This window comes from Canis lupus, chromosome 36 (assembly GCF_011100685.1).
Source record: "Canis lupus familiaris isolate Mischka breed German Shepherd chromosome 36, alternate assembly UU_Cfam_GSD_1.0, whole genome shotgun sequence".
Classification (NCBI taxonomy): domain Eukaryota; kingdom Metazoa; phylum Chordata; class Mammalia; order Carnivora; family Canidae; genus Canis; species Canis lupus.
Genome location: NC_049257.1, coordinates 18,883,386 through 18,911,278, shown reverse-complemented (window position 1 = coordinate 18,911,278; position 27,893 = coordinate 18,883,386). Strand labels below are relative to the sequence as shown.

General features: G+C 42.3%; 1 protein-coding gene, 1 long non-coding RNA gene and 1 other non-coding gene across 7 annotated transcripts in view; 1 reads left to right on the top strand and 2 right to left on the bottom strand.

Moving 5' to 3' along the window:
* The window catches only part of WIPF1 (WAS/WASL interacting protein family member 1), a 122,508-nt gene extending 108,009 nt beyond the window's left edge, over window positions 1-14,499 (top strand). For all 4 annotated transcript variants that reach the window (XM_038584891.1, XM_038584892.1, XM_038584893.1 and 1 more), the window contains 4 exons: window positions 525-1,301; window positions 6,099-6,311; window positions 7,077-7,190; window positions 11,471-14,499. In XM_038584891.1, the coding sequence (XP_038440819.1) occupies window positions 525-1,301; window positions 6,099-6,311; window positions 7,077-7,190; window positions 11,471-11,526 (1,160 nt within the window). In that variant the 3' untranslated portion in view covers window positions 11,527-14,499. The remainder of the gene's footprint in view (window positions 1-524; window positions 1,302-6,098; window positions 6,312-7,076; window positions 7,191-11,470) is intronic.
* Window positions 1-24,089, bottom strand: part of LOC119867834 — a 50,482-nt gene extending 26,393 nt beyond the window's left edge. Inside the window, exons 1-3 of one of the 2 annotated variants that reach the window (XR_005384752.1) lie at window positions 23,050-24,089; window positions 22,021-22,348; window positions 4,824-4,971 (exon numbers count right to left, since the gene is read on the bottom strand). This is a non-coding gene — a long non-coding RNA (uncharacterized LOC119867834). The remainder of the gene's footprint in view (window positions 1-4,823; window positions 4,972-22,020; window positions 22,349-23,049) is intronic. The other variant, XR_005384751.1, reaches the window with a different exon arrangement.
* Window positions 19,883-19,989, bottom strand: LOC119867876. The gene has a single exon (XR_005384925.1). It is a non-coding gene; the product is annotated as a U6 spliceosomal RNA (small nuclear RNA).
* Window positions 24,090-27,893: the final 3,804 nt, after the last annotated feature.

The window sequence follows — 27,893 nt, the reverse complement described above, 5'->3', positions numbered from 1 at the left end:
TTCTCCTGGGAATTTTTTTCAGAGGGACTAGGGAAGCCGTCCCATATGGAGATTCATGTTGGGATAACTAATTTTTCACCAAACATGGCTAAATCATTTTTCAGACTGGAGAGGTACAGGCACAGGAGGACAGGGATGGTGAGAGGGAGAAAGAAAACCCCTAGCAGAAACCCCATGAACCAACACTATCCTGCTCTTCTCCTCTCGTGATGGATAGGGATTTCTCCAGAACCCTTCCCAGCTTCGCCTGGTGCTTGTCCACATGGACTGCCAGGAGGGCGCTCTCAAATCCTTTTGCAAGCTGACAGGTAGTGGGACCTGGAACTAGCAGGTACACAGGGATCCGTGATCTATTTTTTGGCCTCCAGGAAGGACCACCCAGAACCCGATTGACAGAAGTAATAGTTACCTATACTTTATGGCATCTAGGAGAGGACTGGCAGTGGCTGAGAATACACTCTCGTTCTCTGATTTCCTGAGGGGCTCCTCATTTTCTAACTGGACTTTTCCCCCCTGTTCTTCAGATTCAGGAGGAGGCCGACCCCCAATGTTGCCACCAGGAGGAAGATCCACATCTGCCAAGCCGTTCCCACCGGCAGGTGGCCCGGGCCGGTTTCCAGTGCCTTCTCCAGGCCACAGAAGTGGTCCCCCAGAGCCTCAGAGGAACCGGATGCCTCCCCCGAGGCCCGACGTGGGCTCAAAGCCTGAGAGCATCCCCCCACCAGTACCCAATACGCCCAGACCCGTTCAGTCAAGTCTGCACAACCGGGGGGCCCTACCAGTGCCCGGGGCCCCCAGGCAGCCCAGCCCTGGGCCAACCCCCCCGCCCTTCCCTGGAAGCCGAGGTGCAGCTTTTGCAGGAGGCTCCCCCCGCCAGACATCCTCAAGCTCCTCATCATCCTTCTCCAGCAGGCCTCCCCTGCCCCCCACGCCCAGCAGGGCCTTGGATGACAAGCCTCCCCCTCCACCGCCCCCGGTGGGCAACAGGCCCTCCATCCACAGGGAAGGGGTCCCACTCCCACCCCCTCAGAACAGCAAGCCCCCAGTGCCTTCTACCCCCAGGCCTTCCTCCTCCTCCTCCTCACAGGCCCCACCCCCGCCACCTCCACCCAGCAGGCCCGGCCCTCCTCCCCTGCCTCCGGGTTCCAGTGGTTCCGATGAAACCCCAAGACTCCCACAGAGGAATCTGTCCCTCACTTCGTCTACACCGCCTTTGCCTTCGCCGGGGCGATCAGGCCCTCTTCCGCCCCCACCCACTGAGAGACCCCCTCCTCCGGTGAGGGACCCACCCGGCAGATCAGGTAAGGCACCACCCGGGCTGAGTGGCTAACTTTTTTTTTTTTTTTTTTTTTAACGATTTAATCATTCATGAGAGACACAGAGACACAGGCTCTCTGCGGGGAGCCCGGTGCGGGACTCGATCCCGGGACCCCCAGCCAAAGGCAGATGCTCAACCGCTGAGCCCTGGGTGCCCCTGCGCGGCCCTCCTACAGCCCAGCCTTCCCCATGTCCCTCGGCATCTAGGAGCCAAGGGTGTCCAACAGCAGCTCTGCTCCTTTCAGTGACACCCAGTGTCTGACTCACCCTGACGTCCTGGGCGCCTCTGGGGAATGTGGGACCTAGTATTTCTGTCTGCGTTTTAGAGATGAGGAGACTGGGTAACCTATAAAGTCCTCACCGGCTAGTTACGAAGAGGCTAGAACTTTCACCTCCCGTTCTCACATGTGCTCACCACCACTCTATGGCCCTGCCCTCCCTAAAGAGGATTGCAGCTGTCCTACTTGGGGAGCTAGCTAGATTCCCATCTCCAGCAAGAGCGATCCATGATCAAAGAGCGATTCGGGGCAGCCCCTGTGGCGCAGCGGTTTAGTGCCGCCTGCGGCCTGGGGTGTGATCCTGGAGACCCGGGATCGAGTCCCACGTTGGGGTCCCTGCATGGAGCCTGCTTCTCCCTCTGCCTGTGTCTCTGCCTCTCTCTCTCTCTCTGTCTCTATGAATAAATAAAATCTTAAGGAAAAAAAAAAAAAAACAGAGCGATCCATGATCGCAACAAGGGCAGCGATTTAGGAGCTAATGAACTCTTCCTGTGCTGCTGTCTTCAGCTGTCAAGCCTAGAGGCCACTTCCCTGCCCACTAAAAACAAGTATGAGAGCCCGTTTTGTTGTTAACATCTCTGGCACATAGATGCCTTGGAGAATCAGATAAAGGTAGAGGCCTTTTGTTCATAAAAATGCTCCTAAGCATAAACTCTTTCAGGGATCGCAGGCCCTTGCTGAAGCTCATCTGTGCTCCTGCCTCGGGTGGAGAAAGCTGGATCTCAGGGAGGAACTTTGAGACTAAATGAAATGAAGTGAGGGTTCCCTAGAGCTTACACTCTGTCCTAATTATAATAGGTGCTTTTTATTTCACAGTGATTATTGATGGGTTCAGTAGAACCATCTACGTTTTTAATTTAACCTTATTATATATACAAGATGCCTGGAAATGGGGCATTTTTTCCTTTAGGAGAAGTTAAGCTTTTGCTCTGTGACCTCAAGCACCTAATAAACACTACTCTTTTTTTTTTTTTTTCCTAAGATTTTATTTACTTGAGAGAGAGAGTGAGAGTAAGCACACAAGCGGGGGGAGGGGCAGAGGGAGGAACAGGCTCCCCACAGAGCAGGGAGCCCAATAGGTAGATGCTTAACCAACTGAGCCACCCAGGCGCCCCTAAACACCACTCTTTAAACCAATAGTCCTTGAAGGTGACCATGGGCTGAAATCACCCATAGAATTTTAAAAACTGTGATCACTGGGTCTCTGCCCCAGGGTCTCTGGTTTCATTGGTCTGGGTTAAGATTGGGCATCAGGATATCTGGAGGCAGGCTCCCCGGTGATTATAAGGTGCTGCAAGGTTTGAGAAGCGTTACTTCAAACCACTGTGCCACAGAGAGTAGGGTACAAACATAAGAAGCTACTACTAGTCCCTTCAATGCAATCCCTACCCACCGTGACATCTCATTAAGCATTCTCCAAAGAACAAACAAGAACAGATAGATGAATAAAATGCAGGGTTTTCTTCTAATTCAACAGCTATGGTTTTCCCCTAGACTGAGGAGCTTGTTTGCATGGCTTTCCCAAATGGACAAATCAACAGATTAAATCTTCCTCCAAAATAGGATAGGCTGTGACATATATAATATTTATTATTTCTTTTAGTTACATAAGTCATGTCTGTTTATTATGGAAAATACACAAAAGTATAAAGAAAACATAAATGATCTATATTCCTGTCACCACCCAGAAATAATCATAACATTTTTTATTATCCTTTTAGTCTTTTTTAAAATATATGTTTTGAGGGGTGGGTGCCTGGCTGGCTCAGTCAGTAGAGCATGCAATTCCTGATCTTGTAGTCATGGGTTCAAGCCCCACATTGGGCATAGAGTTCACTTAAAAAAAAAAAAAAAAAAACTCAAGACGTGTGTGTGTGTATGTATATATATACATATATAAACATTTATGTCTTATATAGGTTTACAAAATCAGTATCGCACTATACATACCATTGGTTATTTGCTTTTTATTTAACAATATCAGCATCATCTGATATAATTATAAACTATTCTTGTACAACCTGACTTCTAATGGCTGCATATTAGATCCTACAAATTTACCGTTATTTAATCATTCAAACCATCTCTAGATTTTTGCTGATGCAGATAATGCAGGGAATACGTTCTTGTAGCTAAATATTTCTGCACATTTTTATATATTTCCTTTGGATTAGTTCCTCAAAATGGAATATCTTGGTCAGTAAGTATGCAGCTAGTAAGCCATAAATTTCATAGCTACTTCCAAATTGACCTCTAGAAAATTCCTACCAACTTACATTCCCACAAGGATCCTATGAGAGGTGATCAAGGGCCATCTCTAGTGTGCGAGGTGGCTTGGCTTCATTGTAGGGGCATGAGCTTCAGATTTTGACATATTTGGAGTCTTGAAAAAACCTAATTGAGGTTTTTAACTTTACAGTACCAGAGGCCTCCCCTGTGTCCCTACACCCCTCAAGGTTGCTGTAAGAATTAAACAAGGCAAATCTGTATAGTGGTTATCTTAATTCCTAGCATGTAGTGGCATTCAATAAATGATGGCTTATTAGTATTATTATAAGACATTGAAGGGCAGCCCAGGTGGCTCAGCGGTTTAGCGCCGCTTTCAGCCCAGGGCGTGATCCTGGAGACCCAGGATCGAGTCCCGCATCGGGCTCCCTGCATGGAGCCTCCTTCTCCCTCTGCCTGTGTCTCTGCCTCTCTCTCTCTCTTTCTCTGTGTCTCTCATGAATAAATGGTCTTAAAAAAAAAAAACATTGAAATATGGGGTGCCTGGGTGGCTCAGTCGGGTTAAGCGTGACTTTTGGTTTCAAGCTTGTGAGATCAAGGCCTACATTAGTCTCTGTGCTCAGCCCAGAGTCTGCTTAAGAATCTCCCCCTCTCCTTCTCCCCCTCCCCCAGCCTAGCCCCTGCTCGCACTCGTATTCTCTCTCTTAAAAAAAAAATGTAATCTGTTTTCTATTATGCTTGCCTAGGTTTGGAGCAAGAGAACTGTAAGGTTGGAGTTAGGAACATGAACATTTATTTTAAAAGAAAGAGATAGATCAAGTTGATCAGGTTATAGAATACCATGCCCCATAATATTGTTTGCATTCAGTGACAGTTATGTGGTAGTACCAGTGGAGTTACCCTACAGCATGTGAGACACTCCCCTCCCCACCCCCCCCAATAAATCAACTCCTCCTGACTGGGACTCCAGCCATGGCAAACAGATGGGGCAATAAACCCTACCAGCAGAAGCACTGAAGACTCCTTGAGAGACGCATCAGGGCTGGCCATGCCTCTCGCCTCCACCGGGGGTTGGGGGTAGGATTTCCAGGCAGGGATTTCCGCAAATGGGTGGCTTGTTCATTTAAAGTCTTTTATCTGGATTCTGAATCTGCAGTTAATAAACGATATTTATATTTATAAACCATAAGATGTGATAGTTACATAAAATGGCAGCATCTTGCAAGCAAAGCCACATTGCTGAAGGGCAGGAATAATTACAAGGCCATTTTGATTTGCCTGGGAATGCTAAAGTTTGTTTTGTTTTGTTTTTTTTAATTTGCTCATAATCCAAATAGCCTCTGAATTTGGAAGATGAGTCAAGCAAAATAGATTTTTGGGGTTTGTGTGTGTGTGTGTGTGTCATCAAAAAAGTATTTTTTAGGAACTTAAAAATTTCTGGTTATACCATACCACTGCATTTTTTTAAAAATTGGCTTCAAATACTTATGTAGTGCTTTTTATTAGCTTTTTGGCTACTTATTCTTGGCAGGAGTGCTGTGAGACGACTATCTGGTGCTCTCCTGTATATAGAAAATTAAGTTCCATGTGGTAACCAGTTTGCTCAGTCTGGATTTTGCACCAGCATGCACAACCATGCACATTGACTAGCTGTTTGTTGCTCTCTGCTAATTTGTCTGCCCAAAGAAGAATAACCAGAAGAAACTCCTGCCAATCTCAGGATGGTTGATAATTGGGTTTCCAGGTGCCACTGCTGCCTAGGAACAGATCATATGCATCACAGAAGCATGCCTGTGGAATTAGCAGTACTACTGTGCATTTAAAGGACCTAGTCCCTCTGAAGACCTAAAATAACCTCATAACTGTCGTCTTTTTTCAATTCTTTTTTTAATGGCATTTATTTCACAAGTATCATGTCATATTAATTAGTTCAGTAGCTATTTAAAAGGATTATAAAATGTTTTTTAAAGTATATAGTTGCCCATGTAAACAGATTATCAACTGTATCATCTCTCATCTCAGTACTAACTCAAATCCAAAACAGCCAGTTGGCTATCAGTATGCACTCTTTGCACATATACATGGGTACATCTGTGCAGTTCTGTGTTCATATGCACCTGTTCATTGCTTGGCTAAATCTCCTAGAAAGTCTCCACTATTTCTCCATAAGCTCTAGTAAATAGGGCATGCATCCAGTAGGTGCTCAAACTGCACATCGACAGTGATGTAGGATGTAAGGTATTGCGCTGAATGTTGTCCTTTTTGTTGTTGTTCCAGGCCCTCTCCCACCACCCCCTCCAATAAACAGAAATGGCAGCACATCTCGGGCCCTGCCTGCCACCCCCCAGTTGCCGTCCAGGAGTGGAGTAGATAGTCCCAGGAGTGGACCCCGGCCTCCTCTTCCTCCCGACAGGCCTGGCGCTGGGGCACCTCCCCCTCCTCCACCATCAACATCAATTAGAAATGGCTTCCAAGACTCTTCAGGTGAAGGTGAGGTGGGGTCCCTATTCTGCCCAAAGAAGGGCACCTAATAACGTGCTATTCTGGGGGGAGGGACCTTGGAAACATTTACAGGCTACAGGGCAACAACCAAATGGTAAATGTGTGTGTGTGTGTGTTGTGTGTGTTGTGTGTCTGCATTAACATTTCTTTTTCCTGTGATCCTCATTGTTAGCACACTGCTCTGCTCTAAGTACTTCAAATGAATAGTAGTAATCCTCCTTCCTCTACTTCTCAAAAAGGCTGATCATTTTTCTCTCTCATTTTTGGAGTCTCATTTTGGTTAAAATTTTAGAAGATCTTCATTTTCTAGAAGATTCTAGAACTCTTAAAAAAAAAAACACTTTTTGTAATTTATCCTCTTATTACCTGCCTTTCTCAGCAGTTTACTGGGGCAAGAGGCCCAGTGACCTGCAAGTATTAAGCAGCTTTCCTCTGCCTTTGTTATGAGAAGGTCTCAGTTATTTCTGGGCCCACTGGCAGGAAAAAAGTGATCTTGAACTTTAGCCCCCAGCTCCTGAGAGGAACTGGCTGGTCCTAATCACTCATTTGAGTCACTTGGATCTGTCTGTGCTTTGATTTGCAGACCAGTGTATGTCATTGATGGGCTAATCAGCGACATTTGTATCATTTTTGAGTTCTCTCTAAACTTCTAGGCATAAACTAATAGTGATCTCTGCAATTCTCTCTGGTCTTTCATTATGTAAGTCTTATAGCAGGTTGCTACTGACGATACTGTTTGTTTCTCTCCCTCAGATGAGTGGGAAAGCAGATTCTACTTCCATCCGATTTCTGATTTGCCACCTCCAGAGCCATATGTACCAATGGCCAGAACTTATCCCAGTAAACTGGCAAGAAGTGAAACCCGGAGTGAGTATTTCTGCAAGGGATTTTAGTAGCTTCATACTTGAATGGCCTGGGTTATATACAACTGAGGATTATATAGGAAATCCAGGCCTTTTGCCTGGAGCAGGACAGGGAACCTCATGTGGAGCCATCAAAATTCTGGTAAACTCCCCATCCACAAGTGATGGAGACAATGGAGGTATCCAGAATGCATATAAGAAACGATTATTTAAATGTGTCATTACAAGCTCAAAATAACTTTGGTTTGCTAATAGGTTAAATTTTGTTGTTTTGCTTGTTTGGACAACCTTCCCTCTTTCGGGTTTTCCTAAGATAGAACAAATAGTGACATCTTCTGTTCCTACTAGTTTTGTTACTAATCATAACAAAAACTTATGGTAACTGCTTTGGTATTTTAAATATGTTATGATTAGGGGCATGTGGCTGGATCAGTCAGTGGAGCATGCAACTCTAGTTCCAGGGTTGCGAGTTCAAGCCCCACATAGAGTATAGAGAGCACTTAAAAAAAATCGTAAAAAAATAATGAAAAAGTAATAAAATAAATATGATTATAGCTTTTAGAGATTATGGGTATATTATGGGTATCTCTCGATACATAATCTCAATAAAAAAATCACCACATAACATTTATTATGAGCAGTTTCTCTGCTCATTTTTATCTATATGATTCTGATTGATTTATCATTATAATTATAGAGTATAGTCTTTTGGTGGCGGGGTTTACATAACTTTGCTTAGTAAAACACTTTCCCGTTTTATCACATGGTTTTTTATTTTATAGAATTCCATCAAATTGGCATAGAATAATTTAGCTTACCATTATTGGACATTTAGATTGTTTTTGGGTTTTGCTAAAATATATGATGCAACCACAGAGAAGTGAATCATTTTTCCTCTATTGAAATAAAAATGTGAACAAGAAGAGGAAATAGAGAAACTGATATTTTACAATAAATGGTTAGAACAAAGAATCAGCACAGAATGTACACAGATCACTGAGGCGGGTCAGACTTACAACAGCTTTATTTACCTTTTTAAAGATTTTTTATTCATTTATTCATGAGACACAGAGAGAGACTGAGAGAGAGTCAGAGACATATGCAGAGGGAGAAGCAGGCTCCATGCTGGGAGCCTGATGTTGGACTTGATCCCGGGTCTCCAGGATCACACCCTGGGCTGAAGGCGGCGCTAATCTGCTGAGCCACCTGGGCGTCCCATTACAACAGCTTTAGATTTAGAACCAAACTCCCAAACCAGAAATGAGTGGAGACAAAGTGTTTGAGCCTTTCAGATAACTGCCACAGCACCCCTAGCCTGTCCTAACTCCTTAGGCAAAGCTCTTACACATACTCAGAGCCTACTGACTCTTTAACACACGGTTCTTAAATAATTTTTGGTTGGATGTTTCCCAACCGGAGAGCAGGTTCATAGCTGCTTAAGTTAACATTGGTTAGAAGCAAAATCAGGGGGATCCCTGGGTGGTTCAGCGGTTTGGCGCCTGCCTTTGGCCCAGGGCGCCATCCTGGAGTCCCGGGATCGAGTCCCGCGTCGGGCTCCCGACATGGAGCCTGCTTCTCCCTCCTCCTGTGTCTCTGCCTCTCTCTATCATAATAAATAAATCTTTAAAAAAAAAAAAAAATCAGTGGCTTCAGCGAGATGTGTTAGGTGGCAGTCTCGGGTCAAAGGAAGAGACAGGGACACAGAGTTGTACTTTGTGTCACAGGACAGTACTGTTGGATTGTGAAGAACACGTCAAACTGTGCTCTGTGCCACTGCTGAAGAATTTGAAAAATTAGGTGTTTGAAGAAAATTTCCACGAACAAATGCCAGAAGTAAATAGAATATTGCTGCTTGAAAGGAAAAGTGTAATTACTAGAAAAACTCATTTATTTATGTGGAATACTCCATTCCTAGATGGTGCCTAATAAAAAAAGGTATAAATAGGCCAGCCTGGGTGGCTCAGTGGTTTAGCGCTGCCTTCAGCCCAGGGCGTGATCCTGGAGACCTGGGATCGAGTCCCATGTCAGGCTCCCTGCATGGAGCGTGCTTCTCCTTCTGCCTCTCTCTGTCTCTGATTCTCATGAATAAATAAATAAAATCTTGAAAAGATATAAATATAATAAAATTATACAAGAGTGGAAAAGAAGTCTTCACGTGGGACAGATACCTTTGAGCTCTGTGTGTGTGTAGCATGAAGAGGGGCTTCTTTCTGATAAGAGCAGAGCCTGTATCTCTTCCTTTTGGAGCACTACCAAACCAATTCGCTTTAAGGAGTTATTCATATTGACTCTAAGTATTTTTCCTGGTTTCCTGTAAGCATCCTTAATCTAATAGAAGTTCTCTTTGTATATTTAAGTCAGTAACGGAACCATCCCCCCTCCGCTAGATTTTTAATTTCATAGCTGAACACATTCCTTTCCCCGTCCTGCTGTCTCTAAGACTATATGTGACTTGAGGACTGGAACTGCCTTGCTCACTACTGCATCTTCCTCAAGTGCACCAAACCGGAAATATAATAGGCATTTTAAAATATTTCTGAAATTGATGAATTAATGCCCACTGCCCCCAAAAAATGTTTTTGTAGATTTGCTTTAAATATTTCTAGTATTCTGTGTGTTTAATGGATCATCTCTCTGACAAAACTAACGTGCTATCGAGCAGTTTTGGCTCTGTGCCTGTAGCTGCCTTGGCCTCTAGATGGGGCACCGCCTGGAGGGCCCCCAGGCAGCCCTGAACAGTGCCATCTAACTGCAGCTCTGTACAGGCCAGGCCGCATTGTACGAACCACTTACAGTATGTCAGCTGATGGTCAGGGCTCTACAACACATGACTGCTTTACATCCAGATGAGTCTTTTCCTCAGGAGTGGGCCCAAGACAAGACATGGTTGAGATGGCAAGAGGAAGAGGCAAGGTAAACAGGCTGCCAGTGTCTTCCTCTGACTCAGAGAGTTGGTTCTATCTCGGAAGTCCCTGTCGAGATGCCTACTAAAGAATCTGTCAGTGACCACTCACCTCGGAGTCCCCCCAGAGCAGACCTACTCAACAGACATGGGCCCCCCCCCCCCCCCCCCCCCCCCCCCGCTAGATCTGCTCACAGCATCTGAGCACCTGGCTTCATGCCTAAAACCTGTTAGGTCCTCGGAAAAACGTACATGGATTTACAAAACGGTGAATGGATTATAAACCTGGTACTCTTATCCATGAATATGCATAGTTTTTCAAAGAACACAGTCAATGGTGAAGAGGCAAACCGTGAAATGGGATAAAATATTTGTAAATTATGTATCTAATAAAAAAAATCAGGATATATAAAGAATTCCTGTGATTCAACAACAAAAACCCAATTTTTAAAATGGTTTTAATACTGGGATGCCTGGGTGGCTCAGCAGTTGAGCGACTGCCTTCAGCTCAGGGCGTGATCCCAGGGTCTGGGATCGAGTCCCGCATCAAGCTTCTTGCGGGGATCCTGCTTCTCCCTCTGTATGTGTCTCTGCCTCCATCTCTGTGTCTCTCATGAATAAATAAGATCTTTTTTTAAAAAAATGAGTTGAATACTTGCATAGGCATTTCTCTGAGGAAGATATCCACATTGCCAAAAAAGCACATGAAAAGATGCTCGATATCACCAATCATTAGGGAAATGCAAATAAAGCTACAGTGAAATACAACTTCACACCTATTAGGATGGTTACTATAAAAAAAAAAACATTTTAGAAATTAGAGAATACCTAAGTGTCCAACAAAAGGGAACTGATTAGATAAATATAGTAAACCTATATAATAGAATGTGATGTGTCACTTAGAATTATATGTATAAACAGTAACGGCTCTGAAAAATGTCCATACCAACTATACATGATCTTATTTGACAAAGGAAAAAGGGAGCTGTTTATATACAGAAAATAAATGGAAAGTATTTATATAACGTTATGGTTATCCCTGGGTAGGACAGGCATTGGTTAGTTTTCATTTTGTTTTAGCTCATCCATATTTTCTAAATCTCTAATAAACACGTACTATGTGATAAGAAGAAAAGTAATTTTTAAAAATGTTCTTAACTTTGCAAGTACTTGGTAGCCAGCATTGGGTCATCCCTCTCTCGTAATGTTCACACAGATGTTTGCTTGCTTCCCCTCACCTCTTCTCGACCATGGGTGCCAGTTACATACAGCCTTGGTCGTAGAGGGTGAGGTGTGGGTACTTCTGCAACCACCCTTTAGTTTGTACAGGGAGATCATAGCTTCCTAACTAAAATTTCTACTTTGTCTGTTCTTCCATCAAGGTGGATCCAACCGGAGAGAAAGGGGTGCCCCACCACTTCCTCCCACCTCAAGGTGATCTTTGCCTGCTCTTCTCCACCGGAGTCCAAGAGCTCCATCTGTTGTTGCTGTCCGAGGGCTGCAAGCGCCCCTCCCCTTGTCTTCCCTGGCTCCCTTCATACTGGCAGCAAGGAAGAAGGGAGGGTGATATGGGAATATGTGGGGGGGGGGTAGGAATGCAGTAAAGAAATGCACCTAGCTTTTTATATTTTGTATATTCTCAAAGTTATTGCTTGCTTCAGCTACAGCCCGCCAAGTGTTGGCTGCTTAGGGGTCAGTGGGCTTTTGTGGCAAGGTAGCGGAGATGAGTTGTGTCCTAGCTTTCAACCAACCAATTCAAACATTCACTGCTTATTTGCTACAGACTATAATATTAAAGTCCCTGAGATCTATTTGCTTCCATGCTTTTTTTGCATGCTTGGCTTTCTGTCTGCTTCCATGAACCACAGACCATCTAAGCAAGTTGCTGCATCAGGGCTCACATAAAATTTTTCAATTATAGGCTGTCCAATCTTGGCAGTCTGATAAGCTCAAGTTAGACCTGTCCAACAGAAGTACAATGTTAGCCACATACACAGTTTTTAAATTTCTAGTAGCTACATTAAAAAAAGGAAAACAGGTGAAGTTAATTTTAATATATTTAACCCTAATGCCCAAATTATTATTATTTCAACCTGCAATCTGTATGACAGTTATTAATGAGATATGTCACATTATGTTTTGGTACTGTCTTCATAATCCAGTGTGTGTTCTACATTGAAAGCACACCTCCATTCAGACTAGTCACATCTCAGGTGCTCGACCATCACATGTGGCTGGTGGCTGTCGTATTGGACAGCACAGGTCTAGGAGATGGAGTCTAGTGCAAAAACCTAGTTTCAAAAACAAAAAAGGCAAGATGAACTTTAGCAATTCAAAAAGTAAAGTTAGGGCCTAACACCTTATTCAGCAGACAGCTTGACCTTAGATTTTGCTCCCTTATTTCCCATCTTTCCTAAATGTGTGTATACAAGCATTGCTTCACAATACCAAGGTCAGAAATTGATCTAACAGGGTTTACAGTCACGTGGAACAAAGCCATTAGAAACAAGGTGAAAGCCAGCCACGGTTTAGGGGCTCAGAGCCAACTGCCCTGAGCTCACCTGCCCTTTGGACCCTTACCTTGCACTTCATTCCTCTGCCGCCCAGCATCCACCTCCAGATGGGTAGGCTCGGAGGCTCTGTAGCTATGGTGAGGGAAAGTCAGGAAAAGGTAGCCAGTTGGAAATGTGGAAGAAGAAAGTAGGTTCAAGTTGATGGGCAAAACTCTAAAAGTCTAAATCTGATGTTTATGGGGGTTGAGAGAGATTGCTACTATAAATGAAGAGAATTTGTCTTGACTCTGTTGGGGGAATCATTTGCCTTGGATCTATGCAAACAAAGCTCCGTGAAAGGACCACAGGGATGAGCCAGGCTTGCCCTTTTTTTGTATGATTTTGTTTACAAAACTTACTGGGACTTTTAAATCCAGCTATAGATTTGGAAAAGAAAATATTTCCATTTAGATGTTTTATATGGTTGATTATGTTTGAAATTACCATTACTTATTTTTTAAAAGCGCACGGTCACATATGTGTATGTATACCTAAACTTTGTATCATGGTTTCAGTGTATTGTTCATGTATTACTGGGAAGTGCTAACAAGAAATCAATCCAAAGAAAAATTTGAAAGAAGCATTCCTATTTATAGAATAAATAATTGTTTCATTTATATAAAAGCAAAAGAACTTAGAGTTCTAATAAATGGGATATCTAATAAATTATGAAGTTGCCCATTTGAATATATTGTATTTTTATAACTTTCCTTGCCAAAGTCCTGGGCTTAGCATATTAGAGAACTTTGTTTTGACCCCCCTTCTCTACCATCCATCAGTCTTTCATATATAGTCATTTGGGACCCTTTACCCAAAAAGAATAAAAAAATACAAAGTTGTAACAAACTTGGCAAAGTATTTTCAAAAGGAATTTTTCAGGTAGTAGCAGCATCATTTTATTTTGGATTCTTTGATCATATATCAACAGTTGATACAAATCCCTATGAAAAAGCCTAGTGATGCACTTCAGAAAATACGAAATCTGGCCTTACTAGCAAATATGGCAGAAAATGTCTGATCCAAACAATTCTGGATCTAAATTTTATTAGGGATAATAAGAATGGCCAATTTCCTTGTATATCCCAACTTTGTAGGTACCGTCCTAAAGTCTGAGTCACAACTCAAAGTTGCAATTCATCCAGGATAGAGAAGTTTAAGAATGTATTTAAATAAATGTTTCATTAGCACACCTATACCCTTTCTTTGAAAGTTGACAACCTAATTGGACCCAAAACTGAATAATCTCTATGCTAAAATCTTGAACTATGGCAAATCACAAAAATGAATATTTTCTTTCCTGAAATCAGGGCTTACATTTGGGTTTTTTTTCCCATAATATTTCCAGATAAATGTATTCAAGATGCAATACAGTATTTTAACATTCACATATCATTTTATATTGAAATGTATTACAGTATTAAAATTCAGTGTTCAGTATTTATTTCACTATGCATTTTATTTAGTAGAAGCTGAAAGAAACGTTTAATCCAATGGTGCCTTACTTTGTGATTTGAAGAAATCAACTTTTTATGTCTAAGTAGCAGATTATTTGCAGATCTGTAAAAACTGGTAGGCCTTTATAGTTTAACGTGTAATACCAATTTTGTTATTTTAGTAGCAGAAATGGGATGATTGTTAAAGTGCCCCAAATTTTTTGGTATGAAATTAATTTTTCCCTGTTTGTAGTCAGGGACAGTAAAGGAAAGCAAATGTTTTTCATACCACTGCACTATGTAAACATGCACATTTTGGAATCTGTGTCACCAGGACAGTTTAAATGGTGGGGTAGCGTCTACCCTAGACATCTGTGTCTTTGTCAGTTAGCCAGACAATAAATAAAAGCAGAATAAGAGTGTCAACTGGTGGTTTTTATTTAAGTATTGTCTATGTAAATACAAATGAAAAGGCAAGTGTCTGTTTTGTACTCTGGTAAAGAAAGACAAGCTTAGAGGAAAGAAAAAGAGGGGGGTGGTGGCAGCCGTCTATAGTGTGTGCTCCTCACATCCACTTCCTGATTCCTTGTTTGTTGTTCCTGAGAAACCTGCATCTTACTCAGTCTGCTGTCTCCTTGAGGCAGATGCTTCTACACTACGGTAAAGATGAATGATGGAACCAATGAGCAATAAACCTACAAGGACTAGCACTAACACTGAGAAATACAGGAAAGGCCAATGGGAATTTAGGAGGCCTGATAATTTTTTAAATTATCTGCTGTGCGTGCACGTGTGTGTACATACCTTAATATCGCATAATGGCTAAAAGATTAGGAAGACCTGCCTCCATCTCTTACTTGCAGGTTGTGAACTTCTCTGAGCTTCAACTTCCTTATCTCCAGGGTAGGTAACTACCTCACAGCATTAATGAGTGCATGAAATGAGATAATCCAACAAATGGCCAGCAGACACGTGAAAACAGACACATCGCTCAGCATCAGGGAAATACAAATCAAAACCACAATGAGATACCACCTCACACCAGTCAGAATGGCCAAGATTAACAAGTCAGGAAATGACAGGTGTTGGCAAGGATGCGGAGAAAGGGAAAGCCTGTTATACTGTTGGTGGGAATGCAAGCTGGTGCAGCCACTGTGGAAAACAGGATGGAGGCTCCTCAAAAAGTTGAAAATAGAGCTGCCCTACATATATAGATGTATATTGGAATACTACTCAGCCATCAGAAAAATGAAATCTTACCATTTGCAATGATGTGAGTGGAACTAGAGGGTATTATGCTAAGTGAAATAAGTCAATCAGAGAAAGATCATTATCATCCAAGCTCATATGGAATTTAAGAAGACAAAAGATCACAGGGGAAGGGAGGGGAAAATAAGATGAAATCAGAGAGGGAGACAAATCATAAGAGACTCACTACACTACAGGAAACAAACTAAGGGTTGCTGGAGGGGAGGGAATCGAGAGGATGGGGTAACTGGGTGAAGGGCATTAAGGAGGACATTTGATGTAATAAGCACTGGGTGTTATACACAACTGATGAATCACTAAACTACATCTGAAACTAAGATGTATGCTAATTAATTGAATTTAAATAAAATGCCAAAAAAATATTTTTAAGTGTGCAGGAAAACTAGGGGGGGGTAGTATTTAGAAAAAGTTTTGATGGCCAATAAATAATACATTTTTGTCTTTTGATTAATTTGTAAAATAAACTCAAGGACTCCCCCAGTTCCCTGATGTTCCAACTATAATTGATTGCTTCTTGGATGCTTAATTTAGAGTGGCCCTTTCTCTGCTGTCTTCCCCACAGCCTCACTTCTCTGCACTCTGAGCCCTTGGTACTCCGAGTCTATCCCTGCAGCTGCAGTTAGCTGCCGGTTTCCCCCACTACCCGAAAGTAAAGCACGCGAATGAAAATGTTCCTAAGCTGAAATGGCATAAATCAAAGAAGCAATTACCATTAACTTACATGGAAAAATTTTTAAGCATTCTCAGACCCCCGAAAATAACCTCTCTCAGGTTTTCTCATGCCTTAGGACACATCTTGCTAATGGATGCACAAAATAAATTAAGAAAGGCACAGATGCTCTCAGACACCGTTCAGAAAAAAACTACAGTGGCTTGATGCTAAGATGCGGAGTGTGGTTTCAGGGGAAGGGACTTGGCGGGGCCGTTCTCACTGTTTTGGGGTGTGCACTGCTTCTATAAGCAGTTGCTGCAAAACAAACACCGAACACTATTTTTACTTTTTGCCTTTTTTCCTAAAAGCAAAAATCATCTTCAGGTTTCTTTCAGTTAGCAAAAACAGGTACTAATGTAGGTCTTTCGTAAAAGTGAAGTGGCCTAATGCAAACTTTTGAAAATCAGGGGATGCCTGTACATGTTTCTCTTACTGGTAAATATTTGGAAATGTCTTATCTATCAACATTCTAGCACAAATTCCTTAGCCTTAAAATTCTGCTTCTGGTATTACAGAGGCACATTTACAGGAAACTAATGAAGCTCAGGCTTTGGGACTCCATTTGCAAGGATTGCTTCTAATAAGCACTCATTTTTACATCAAAATGTTTATTTATGATTTTATGCCAATTTCCTTAATATAGCACCAAAATTATCTAAAGCTTCAGGGCCCATAGAACCTGTCCTTGTATTATTGCCCTTCCAGTTTCTGATACGGAAATCAACCAAAGTGGGTATCTGAAAAACTTTCTTAAGCCGTCAGGTTTCCACAGTGTGACAGGAAAGTCCCAGACCAATATAAGAGAGCAAAAGTGCTCCCAGAGTGGCCTACAGATATTTCTGAAATGATCCAGTCATTGCATTGCCTACATTGCATTAGAGTAAGTTAAAGGCCCCACAACGTGACCCACCCAAATAACACATTTGCCCTTTGGGGGGCCTGAGATGCAAGTCCAGATGTTATTAGACATCAAACTCAAATTTAGCTTAAATCTTGACCGGGAAGATGCCTGCCAGGGCACCTGGCATATCCATCAACACAAATGTGTTTTAGTCACGAGGGACAACCGCCCTTTTCCTGTTTTCTGTTTCCAAACAATTTAGGAAGTTAAAGGTCACCTATCAAAATGCAACCCTATTTTGGACGCCTGGGTGCCTCAGTGAGGGTCTGCCTTCAGCTCAGGTCCTGATCCCAGGGTTCTGGGATCAAGTCCCGCATCCGGCTCCCCACAGGAAGCCTGCTTCTCCCTCTGCCTGTGTCCCTGCCTTTCTCTGTGTGTCTCATGAATAAATAACATCTTAAAAAAAAAAAAAAAAAAACTATTTAAGATAGGTAAAAAAAAAAAAAGCAAAAAGCAGCAGCAGACAACTGCAAAAAGCAGCAGCAGACAACTGGGAAATCCTAATGCTTTACGGAGCTATTGTATTCCTACAGCTCAATTTTTACATTTATTCATTGAAATAATCAGCAAACACTAATTTAGTAACTACAATTTATTAGGCATTGGAAATACGAAGATACATATTATACAATAGGAAGTGCTAGTCCTAGAACCAAAGGTCTGGATTCTAGATCTAACAAGAACTTCAGCCAGTAGGCACAACCCTGCTCTCCCACTGGTTCTAGAATGCTCCCCAGCACCAACACAAGCTGGTTGGCTGTGTGCCTGAATGGGAATTCTCCCTTGGTTCTTCTGCTCAGGCTTACTCTTAGAGCAAAGGCATAAATGGGTCCCAAGTGGGACCATCAAAGAAAAATAGAAAAACATATCTAATATAGTAGTGTCAACACAAGACCCATTACCTAATTTATATATCTAGATTATAACATAAATATCTTAATTTTTCATGTAACTATGACCAATTCTTGGTCAATCCGTACTAAAAATTGTGCTAAGCTCTTTGCAAATATGATTGTATATGTTATTGTTGATCTTTGTGACTTTACATGTGGAGAAATCAAGGCCTGAATAGGTTAGAAATTTGCCTCAAATGAATCCGGAATTCAGACTTGAGACTGAGTAAATAAATTTGAATAGAAAGTCATTGTATTGTTAACTTTCCATTTGCCTAGTTTAAAAAATACTAACATTTCAGAAAAACAAGGACATTTATTTATTCATTCATTCATTCATTCATTCATGAAAAACAGAGAGAGAGGCAGAGACATAGGCAGAGGGAGAAGCAGGCTCCATGCAAGGAGCCTGATGTGAGACTCGATCCAGGACCCCGGGATCATGCCCTGAGTCGAAGGCAGAAAGAAGCTCAACCACTGAGCCACCCAGGCGTCCCAAAACAAGGACATTTTGACAAGCAAAAACAAGGGGAGACCTAATCTTAGAATTAAAGATAGTAGATTCGATGGAATAAACAGAACTTCATGGAACACTTAACACACTGCCTTTATTTACCTCATTGAGCTATGGACTGGCTCTAGTCCCAGACCCAGGATTTACCAGCTGGGGCACATTGCCTCCTGTAAGTGATCTAACTTCCTTCAGGTCTTTGGTTCTTTACAGCTGGAGGTCTGTAACTACCTCCAGCTGGTGGTCATAACCACTATTTTTACGTTTTTAAAAGGATGTACGTGTTCTTTTCAGCTCATCAGACACTTGCTACCTTTTCAGAGGATCTCAGTGGAACCACTAAAATTCAGACATCATTTCACTAAGCACAGATTTCTGAAAGTCCCAAACTGCAGTGCGATAATTCATTTGCTTTCCAGTGTATCTCCCTTCCATCCTACTGTTCATTATTTGTGGAGCATTTCTTCCATCCATATTATAAACTTTTGGTATTGATTTTTTTACTCTCCTTAATGTTGGAAAAATGATGGGGTTCTTTTAAATTCCAAATCATAGGGCAGTCTGGGTCGCTCGGTGGTTTGGCACTAACTTCAGCCCAGGCTGTGATCCTGGAGACCCAGGATGGAGTCCCACGTCGGGCTCCCTGCATGGAGCCTGCTTCTCCCTCTGCCTGTGTCTCTGCCTCTCTCTCTCTCTGAGTCTCTCACGAATAAATAAATAAAATCTTTAAAAATAAATAAATAAAATAAATTCCAAATCATAGAATTTGCTTTCCCTCAATGGCCAGAGGTAAACTTCCTGTCCTCAGTCACACAACCCAGCACCCATTCATAGGGGAAATAGAGCAAAATGAGCATCGTGTTTAAAAAAGGTGAAATAAGTAGCTCTGGAATTTTAAAGCATTTCCATAGATAGTCCCTCAAGTTCAGCCCACGGCAGCCCCACGACAGAGAGACTGATCTGTGTTGCAAATGTGGGGCTGAGACCCTGAGGGAGGAAGTGACCCCAAGGTCTGACCACTGGTGGGTGAAGGAGGCCAAGACTAACCCCCTAAACTATTTCAGTCACACTCTGCGAACTGCATTTTGACCTTTCTAGTCTTCATTCATCTGAGAGTATTATTGAACACCTCAGTAATGAGAAGGCATGGGTGGGTGGGGGAGTCCAGCTGAAGATGCAAAGATCCCTACCACCTAATTCCCATGTTTCAGGGAGCTCACAGACCTTTGGGCAAGTATACAAAGAACCTTAGAAGCAGGTGGGATCCATGTCCTACTTGAAAGCCTGAAGCAATGTATCACAAGGACCCAAAGAAGGTACAACTCCCGTGACTTGGTTGGGCCTTACTGCGCCACACTCATGTGTGTTTTCTACATCTTCTGAGTTAGGTTTGCAGCGTTTCTCAACATGAAAGCTACGGATCACTTAAGCACTTAAGGGGTGCTTGTTAAATACAGATTCCTGGGCACCACCTCAGACCTACCCACATAAAACTATCTGGATTTTTAAAAACCCAGGAGTTTTTTAACATGAAACACTTGACGAATGTGCGTGTCATCCTTGCACAGGGATTGTGCCAATCTTCTCTGTATCACTCAAGTTTCAGGACGTGTACTGCTGAACCAAGCATGAGAATTTGTATTTTAAATAAGCTTCAAGGTCATTCTGATGCACATTCCAGATTCAGAATCTCTGTTCTAAGGTCTTACTCCTGCCCTTGGGCTTTTGAAAGAATCAAGTCATATATGTATATCACTTATATATATAAAGTAAAATGAAGATTAAATCATAAGATGGCATCCCCTTTTTGTACACTGAATACTCCACTTATACTACCCCATGCACATGGATGCACTGGACTATTTATCTCTAAAATACTTTCCTTAAAAATTTAGGAAGATAGCTTGTCTATTACAAAACTCTGTGATACATCTCCCTCCCAAGAGCTGCCTCATCCTCTCAGCCAAAGAAAAACTGTAACAACAGCACTACATAGTCCTGACAAGTGAGCATCAGCACACTTTACTGAACATGTTCGAAAAAAACATTTTTTTAAAAATAAATAAACATATGTTCGACTATGTTTTCTTGAATTAAGTATGCTTGCAATGTGTGTCATCTTTCCATACAGTTTTCTGGTGAATTCCAGTTACTAATTTTGATCGAGAGTGCTATCAAAAGATGATAGCACAAGTAGTGCCATCAAGATATACAAAAGAACATCGTGTTGGATGCCAATTTTTTTTTTAAGTAGCTCAAGGTGACTTTAGGGAAGTGGTTGTAATACAGCAAAAAGATTAGCAAGGATTCAGGGTGATGGAAATCTTTTGACATTACAAAAGGTATCATACACAACTCTTCTATCAGGGAGGATAAACTAACAATTATGACGGGTAATGGGAAGACACTATGGCTTGTGACCTCTGGAGATTTAAAGAGAAGATTAAAAGACACTTAAGAGGAACCCCTGGACTCACGAACTTGACCAAAACAGGGTGTTCACTTAAACTCCCCTGGAGCACACACCCCTGACGTGAAGGGGGATGCCTACCCTGATGCTGGCCCAGGCTTGTACCCTCCAACATGCCAGTGTTTCACCGTAGCCAATGGAAATAGCTACCACATGCTAGAACAGTGGTTTCAAACCTCAGAGAATCACCTGGAGGACTTACTGAGACATGGTCCTATGCCCCACCGCTATGGATTCTGATTCAGCAAGCCTAAGGTAGGGCCTGAGAATCTGCATTTCTAACAGGCTTCTAGGTGATGCTTTACTGTACTTGTTCTCAGACCACACATTTTAATGGGCCCTGATCACCATCTGTAATAATGGAACACTTATCTCTGCATTAAACTAATATGTATATATAGCATCAAACTAAATACTGCATCCATTACTTGCATCATGGCTTAGGAAACTTAACTAGGTAGAAAACCAGTCAGCATGGCACCGTCATACCTGAAACATAATTAGGTCTTACAACTTCCCAATGGGGAAGTCTTTCTTTGACTATTAATCATGTCCATTAATCTTTTGTGGTTACTGCCATTGTTGCTTTGCCCACAATACTGTAGAGGGTGGGGGTGGAATCCAAATGTTAATAAGTGTTAATTATGGAGTTTTAAAAATCAAATCAAAACAGCAAAAATCATGAAAAAAATAATTCATGAAAGCTGACAAGCCTTCACCCTTAATCATCATCTCAAGGTTAAATAATGATCAGAATTCTTTCAGTCAAAGTACTTATGTTGCATCTTGATGTTTAACTATCATATAAATATAACTGTGCTATTAGGCTCTATTTTTCATTGCAGATGAAATTGATGCATCTTTGTGTGGTGCAGTCTGACATAGTAAAATTGTTACTCTCTAGGTAGGATATTCATAAAAATGTAATTATCGTAATCAGAACGGTCTTTAAGCTCATGAGAGGGGATTGCCAGATTTGTGATTGGCAGTTTTCAATCACCTCACCTATAATAAATAAAGAAACTTCTTAAAGCAGCCATGGGAATCACTAATATCTTACAGAGGGAAGCTATTCTGATCCAATAACAAAGGGTGTTGGGAGATGGTGATGGGAACTCAAGTTGACCTCCTCTGTCTGGCTTTGGGCAGAACTGGATGGAACTCTTAACAGATTTCACTTGGTTTACTCACCAATAGCTGTAATTAACATTTGCTGGGAGAGTGCTTCGAGGAGAAAGAGATCACAGGAAGACTACGGTGACTGATTTATCAATCGCTTCTCGGCTTTTTGGCTGAGATCAAGTGCATTTATCATTTTCCCTCTGGAGTTCATAACTTGCACGTAGCCCAGGAGTGGCTATGCATCCGGCATGCCACCAGGGGGAAATATAGCAAAGCCATCAGGGGACTTGGCCTTCCTTTAGATGGGAGTTTCCAGTGTTCTTAACATCCCTGGTCCTGGTTTAGGCGGCACACTTCATAAAGGCAGAGATACCACAAATGAGCTCAGCTTGGTGGGCTAGAGAAATAAAAACCAACAAAGTCAAGTCAACAAGCTGTTAATCTGAAGATGAAAATAGCCTATTCAAATAGGACAGCAACTTTGTTTTGATCCCCACGGTCTCTATCAGAATTACTCAGTGGGGGCAAGCTAGTTAGTCCCTGCCCCTGCACAAAAACCTCCATAATCCTCTGACTTAAAAAAAAACAAACAAAAAAAACCTCTGACTTGATTTTAATCATTCTTTGGTAATAACAAGTCCTACAGCCACTTTAGGTCTCCAATCAGATAATATCGTAATTATCTGATTACGATAATTACATTTTTATGAATATCCTACCTAGAGAGTAACAATTTTACTATGTCAGACTGCACCACACAAAGATGCATCAATTTCATCTGCAATGAAAAATAGAGCCTAATAGCAATTAAGAAGCCTTCCCAATTAAGAAGTTAGAATATCCAGTCCTGTACAGTAACCGACTCCTAGAATCAGGTGTAAAGGTGACACTGTCCCCTTCACCCCTCTGGGGCCTTCTGCAGCCAAGAAGCTGGGGCAGGGCGCAGGGTCCACCAACTGCTCCTTTCCTCCACCAACGGCTTCCAGCTGTCTGCCGCCATTTCACTAGCCACGGTTTGTTTCTGGGTCAAAGCAGGCAGAGGGAAGAGAAGAGGGTGGAGTAGGGGGAGAGGGAGAGACTTCTTCCCGGACTGGTCACCTCGTAGGTAGCTTCTCTCTTTATAAGCGAGGCTGTGAACTCGAGAGCCGCCCGTGCCCGGGGTGGGGCGCTCTCTCGGGGCCTCAGGGACCCACCATCCCCCACGCCGGGCCTCTCACCTGAAGTCCCTTCATCAGCTGAAACTAGCCTCAGCTCCGCGTCACCGCTCCAGCCGCTCCCTGCTGAAGCCTAAGAGCTCCTCTAGGTGGCCCTATTGGACAGGAGCTCGGTTCCTTCCTCTTCCCCCACCTCCTGTCTCTCCCTCTCCCTCTTCCCTCTCCCTCAGGCCTCCCCGTGCTGGCCCAGTCCCAAGCCCGCGCCAAGCTGCAGGAGATGTGCGTGAAGCTCTCTGAATGAAGACTTTGCAGTGAGAAAACAACTTGGAGGTGACAGGAGCTTCTAGACGGCCCTCCAGAGAAAAACTCTCTTCACATATCTTCCCTCCCAATCCTCGACCCCCTGATATTTTGTTGTAAGACCCTGGTGCCATTTCCTGACACTATTCAGTCACTGGGAAAGCTTAGCCTGGGCCCTCTTCTGCCTCTGGCACGGATCCTACCCTCAGCCATGGATCCGTCCTGCTCAGGTCAGCCTGGGGTCGGTGAGCAGCTGCACTTGGTGCCATACTAAAGCCCTAGCCTCCAGCTCAGTGTCTCTTAGTAACAAAGGAGGCATTTTGGCCTCTCTGCTACCTTTCATTTTGTTTCCCAATTTATTCAGAACCTGGGTGGGAAAGACAGGTGCTATTTATTGAGCCCCTCTTTCTATCTTGAACGTAGGCGAAGGATCTGAAGCCTGTTACCACTTTTTAGATAATCCTTTTGAAGATCTCTATCCTCTTATGGCTTATTTCTCTTGTTTGTCATATATTTTATCTTGATGTCTCAGCGAGAACTTCTTATTTAACATCTTGAAATGTGGGCAGCCCAGGTGGCTCAGCGGTTTAGTGCTGCCTTTGGCCTAGGGTGTGATCCTGGAGACCCGGGATCAAGTCCCATATTGGGCTCTCTGCATGGAGCCTGTCTTCTCCCTCTCATGTCTGTGTGTCTCTCTCATGAATAAATAAATAAGATCTTTAAAAAAAAAAATCTTGAGGGCAGCCCCGGTGGCTCAGCAGCTTAGCGCCGCCTGCAGCCCAGGGCATGATCCTGGAGACCCTGGATGGAGTCCCATGATGGGCTCCCTGCATGAATCCTGCTTCTCCCTCTGCCTGTGTCTCTGCTTCTCTCTCTGTGTGTCTCTATGAATAAATAAATAAAATCTTTTAAAAAATACTTTTAAAAAATAAATAAAAATAAAAAATAAAAAAATATTGAAATGTGTCATATGGGGGAGGGGCACCTAGGTGGTTCAGCCAGTTGGGTGTCTGCCTTTGGCTCAGGTCATGATCCCAGAGTCCTAAGATTGAGCCCGGCATTGAGCTCCCTGCTCAGCCGGGAGTCTACTCCTCCTTCTGCCCCTCACCCCTCTTGTGCTCATTCACTCTCTCTCAGATAAATAAAATCTTTTTAAAAATATATCAGGGATCCCTGGGTGGCGCAGCGGTTTGGCACCTGCCTTTGGCCCAGGGCGCGATCCTGGAGACCCGGGATCGAATCCCACATCGGGCTCCCGGTGCATGGAGCCTGCTTCTCCCTCTGCCTGTGTCTCTGCCCCTCTCTCTCTCTCTCTCTCTCTCTGTGTGACTATCACAAATAAATTAATTAATTAAATATATATATATATATCATGGGAAATAACTAGCTAAAAGCTTTTAGGGTTTTCTTGGGGAGTAACTGATTAAAACTATTTGAGGATGTTTATACAGCTCAGAAATGAAAATCTTTTAGATAAAACTTTAAAATACTTCAGAAAGGGGTCACCTGGGTGGTTCAGTTGATTAAGTGTCACACATCCAATGTCCAACCCTTGATTTCGGCTCAGGTCATGATCTCAGGGGCATGAGATTGAGCCCCATGTCAGGCTCTAGGCTGAACGTGAAGCCTGCTTAAGATTCTCCCTCCCCCTCTCCCTTTGCCCCTCCCCCCTGCTCGTTCGCACACATGCATGCTCTCTCACTCTTAAAAATATATATAATACATTTTTAAAAAATAAAATACTTCAGAAAGAAAAATAGCTTTTAGGGAGACTTGAAATTTTTCTTGACTTTGCCAAAGACTAGCTATATGACCTTAGGAAAGTTGTTCCATCTCTCCAAACCTAATTTTTTCATTTATGAAATTAAGAGTCTGGCCTAAAAGTCTCTCAGGTCCTTTTCCAACTCTTACCATGAATCTCTGAGACTCTGAAAGGAACTGAGAGAATATTTCTTTTGCTAAGTAGATACCTGCTGATATGGCATGAAGGTTAACACACAGGCTCCCGCGGTATTCATGAATATGACCCTTCCTCTACTCACTCAGACACAAACACTGAGTGCATACATCTTTAGACCAATAGATAGTTGCGTGCATAAAATTTAATCCTCGACCCAAGAAACTTATGAATATAAAGGAGAAGCAAGATTGTTTACAAACATTGTTAAATAATACATGATGCCTTATTTAGCCAAGAAACATTTACGGAGCACCTACCATTGTATGTACACAACACTGTGGGATGGTGCTTGGAGTGCATGGGTGCAGTTTCCTCCCAGAGCACCACCTTTACATATGCGGGATGTACCCACACAGAACCCATAATCAAGACCAGATGAAAGCAGAGCTATGGCCATATGACAGTCCCCAGCCCCAAATCCTCCCTCACACCCTTGGTCTTGTGCTTCCAAAGACAAAAACAAAGATCTTTCTTTTAGTAAAATGGTGGTGGTGCTTCTCTTCTCTTCTCTCTCTTTTTAAAGACGTGATAATCAGTCAGGATTCACTCTGTTTATAGTTTGACTACTTCATAGAAAAATGTGTCTATAAAACACCTGGTAGTTGTAAAAAGGCTTGGGTAAGGCCCAGGGAGCTGGATAAATATATGTTATTTACTCAGCTGTCCCAAGCCATCACCAATCTCCTTACACCCAAGGACTTTCTGACCTCTCCTAAATTTCATTTCTAATGTTCTTGCTACAAAGTTAGGTGCAAAAAAAAAAAAAAAGAAAAAAAAATCAGGAAAATCAAAGCCATACTTGCCTGAAAAACTATCAAGTACAAACATTCTTCATGCCATTTCAGGCATGCTTTGATATTCTGAACTAGAAAAGATGGTTGCAAATCCTTTTATCTGATATAGCAAACATACTAAATCCAAGTAAATGTTATTTGTGGATACAGTTCACCAAGTATCTCCTAAGCACCTGTGGTGTACCTGCTTCATTCAGTGCATAGAACACACCAGAGATTCTAGCATGTTCTCCAAGCCACACTGTCAGAGCAAACAGTGAGTTCCTCCCCTGGTCCTCACCTGCAGACAGTACTTGGTGGACTTTGATGTTGCTCTTTGCTGTTATCTCTAAGACTGAACCCTAACCCTGACTTCTTCCATTCAGTGACTTTTCCAAAATAAGTTATGTTCACCTGCTCAAATGCATCACCTTGTGCATTTTTAAAGGTTTTGACCTTTATTGTAGTAATAAACATTTAACTCACTCAGAATTAGTGTCAGGCAGGTTTCCACAGAGGTAGGCTCCTGCCTTACTAATTTTAGTCTAATTTTAGTATGGACTGAGTTGAAATCCCTTGTAGGCAGGATCCCTAAAGAGAGGATATTTCCATTGGAGACACATGTGGGAATATTGCTTATTGGGCAAAAGAGAAGGAACACAACCCAGAGAGGTATCCGAAACAGTAAGACAAGTGGGGGAAAGGTTCCAAATGGGCACAAAAGTTAGAAGGGGTGGTGCCATACTTAAAGTGATGATATTTTTCTAATCAAACACCAGGGCAGATAGCCTGACACATCATCTGAAAACAGAACAGATTACTTGAAATCTGGAATGTATGATCATCATCTTCACAGTAAATGAAGCCAGCAGCTGTTCAGAGTGAAAGTCATTAACAATAAGTCTCTATACATTGAGGGATCCAGAGGAGTGGGTGGGAAGCCCGCTGATGTCATCCATTTACAAGCCAGGGCTTCCTCACACAAAACAAAGAGGATTTGTTATGGAGGGTTTCCTGGAACCACTTGCTTTCAGCACCTAACAAAGGTGTAATCTACTTACCAAAAAACAATGAAGCTTTGCTTCCGAACAGTCTGGGAATGCAAAATACCAGAAGTCAGAGCAAGCACAGGACAGACTGTCAGCTGTCCTTTACTTGTTCAGTTCTATGACTGCTTCCTCAACAGAATTCAAACATCATACTATTGTTTTTAATTAAATCCTCATTACTCTGCCTTCTCATCTTGTGCTTTCAATTTGAAACTTGGGAATTGTTTTGTTGCAAAGGAGGAGATTCAGAAATTCCAATTCTCCTACTTCATAAGAATGTTATGTTCAGCATAACGTAATAGGAGAAAAGCTTCCCTTTGTTGCCAACGCTAGAAGTCAACTCTTAGTTACGTACTTTGAGAATAATGCCTGGAAAATATTTTAACTCCAATTCCTAGCACCAATAGAGAAGTTTTCCATCTCTACTTTTAAGTTGTGTGCTTTTTCAACTCATATCCTATCAAAAGCTGATTTTACTTAAAATATGACATCCTAAGTTTATTTTAACCATTCAATATCTTGTGCTGTTTCATCATTTTAGTGCTAGGTGTATAGTTTTTTTTCTTTCTTTCTATATCTGGGCTTTAAATAGAAAACAGAAACTTAAAAGATCCATTTGAATATAACTAATATCAGTTATTTACAGCTGCAAATGATTAACTAAAAGTGGACTGAATTTACAACTTCACATAATAAGAAGTCCAGA